The sequence below is a fragment of the Galeopterus variegatus genome, unplaced genomic scaffold, assembly GCF_000696425.1.
Source record: "Galeopterus variegatus unplaced genomic scaffold, G_variegatus-3.0.2 Scaffold543, whole genome shotgun sequence".
NCBI lineage: Eukaryota > Metazoa > Chordata > Mammalia > Dermoptera > Cynocephalidae > Galeopterus > Galeopterus variegatus.
The window spans coordinates 158,034-158,877 of NW_007726654.1; the positions used below are offsets into that span (position 1 = coordinate 158,034).

The 844-nt window shown below is 49.5% G+C and overlaps 1 protein-coding gene across 4 annotated transcripts in view; it reads right to left on the minus strand.

The window, feature by feature from the left end:
- The window catches only part of LOC103588262 (putative exonuclease GOR-like protein), a 43,282-nt gene extending 42,812 nt beyond the window's left edge, over positions 1 to 470 (minus strand). For all 4 annotated transcript variants that reach the window (XM_008569909.1, XM_008569908.1, XM_008569906.1 and 1 more), the window contains exon 1: positions 407 to 470. In XM_008569909.1, coding sequence (XP_008568131.1) covers positions 407 to 434 — 28 coding nt within the window. In that variant the 5' untranslated portion in view covers positions 435 to 470. The remainder of the gene's footprint in view (positions 1 to 406) is intronic.
- Positions 471 to 844: the final 374 nt, after the last annotated feature.

The window sequence follows — 844 nt, forward strand, 5'->3', positions numbered from 1 at the left end:
GGGGGGGGGGGGGGGGGGACCATGGACACCACTACGGACTGCCTGACATTCTTCATGTACTCCCTCCCCAGCTCTCGCAAAATACCTTGTTTGCACGTTACAGTGGTACCTTCAATTTATGCCAACTGTCTGAGGATGAGAAGCCAGGGTTTAAAAATGCGGTTAACAACGTCTTTTGGCTATTTTAGACATTTTAGCCAGAGTAAGGCTATATTCATTAACTTTCTTTCTCTACAGTGTTATAGTGCTGGATACAAGTTATAGGATTCAAAAGTTATTCTTACACCTATTTTCAATCAAAATTCTTGATACCTCCCAAGAATGGTTGGAGGGGAAACGTGGGAATAGTTGGTAATCGAACCTTCCCCAAGCCCCCCTAACACTTTTCCCATGAGCCCTTTCTCACCCATGGCCTCAACACGACTCCTTTGCATCTGGAGCACCTCCAAGCAGCTGCAAACACCCGCCTCACTCGGTTCCCTCCACGTCTCTGGGTGCCTGAACTGGCAGTACAAAGGCTGGCACTGACTCCCCGGGCTGACAAAAGGGCATGGAAAGTGGCAAAGGTAACCAGCAGAGGGCAGCATGGGCTGCTGCTCAAGACCAGCCCCACTGACTCACTGTTGGCAGAGATCAGACAAAGGTGAGCATCTTTCCTGCTACCCGGTTCCCTCAAGGGTACCGTCTTATATAGTCCATCACTACTCAAAGGCGGAGCTTCATAGCTTTCCCAGCCAATGGTGAGTGAGATAAGACTGGTGTCTGGGAGAAAATGAGGAGTGAAGGACTCAGAATGGATGGTAGAGGAAGTGGCAGGTGATTGTGAACTGTGTTCTCCATAGGG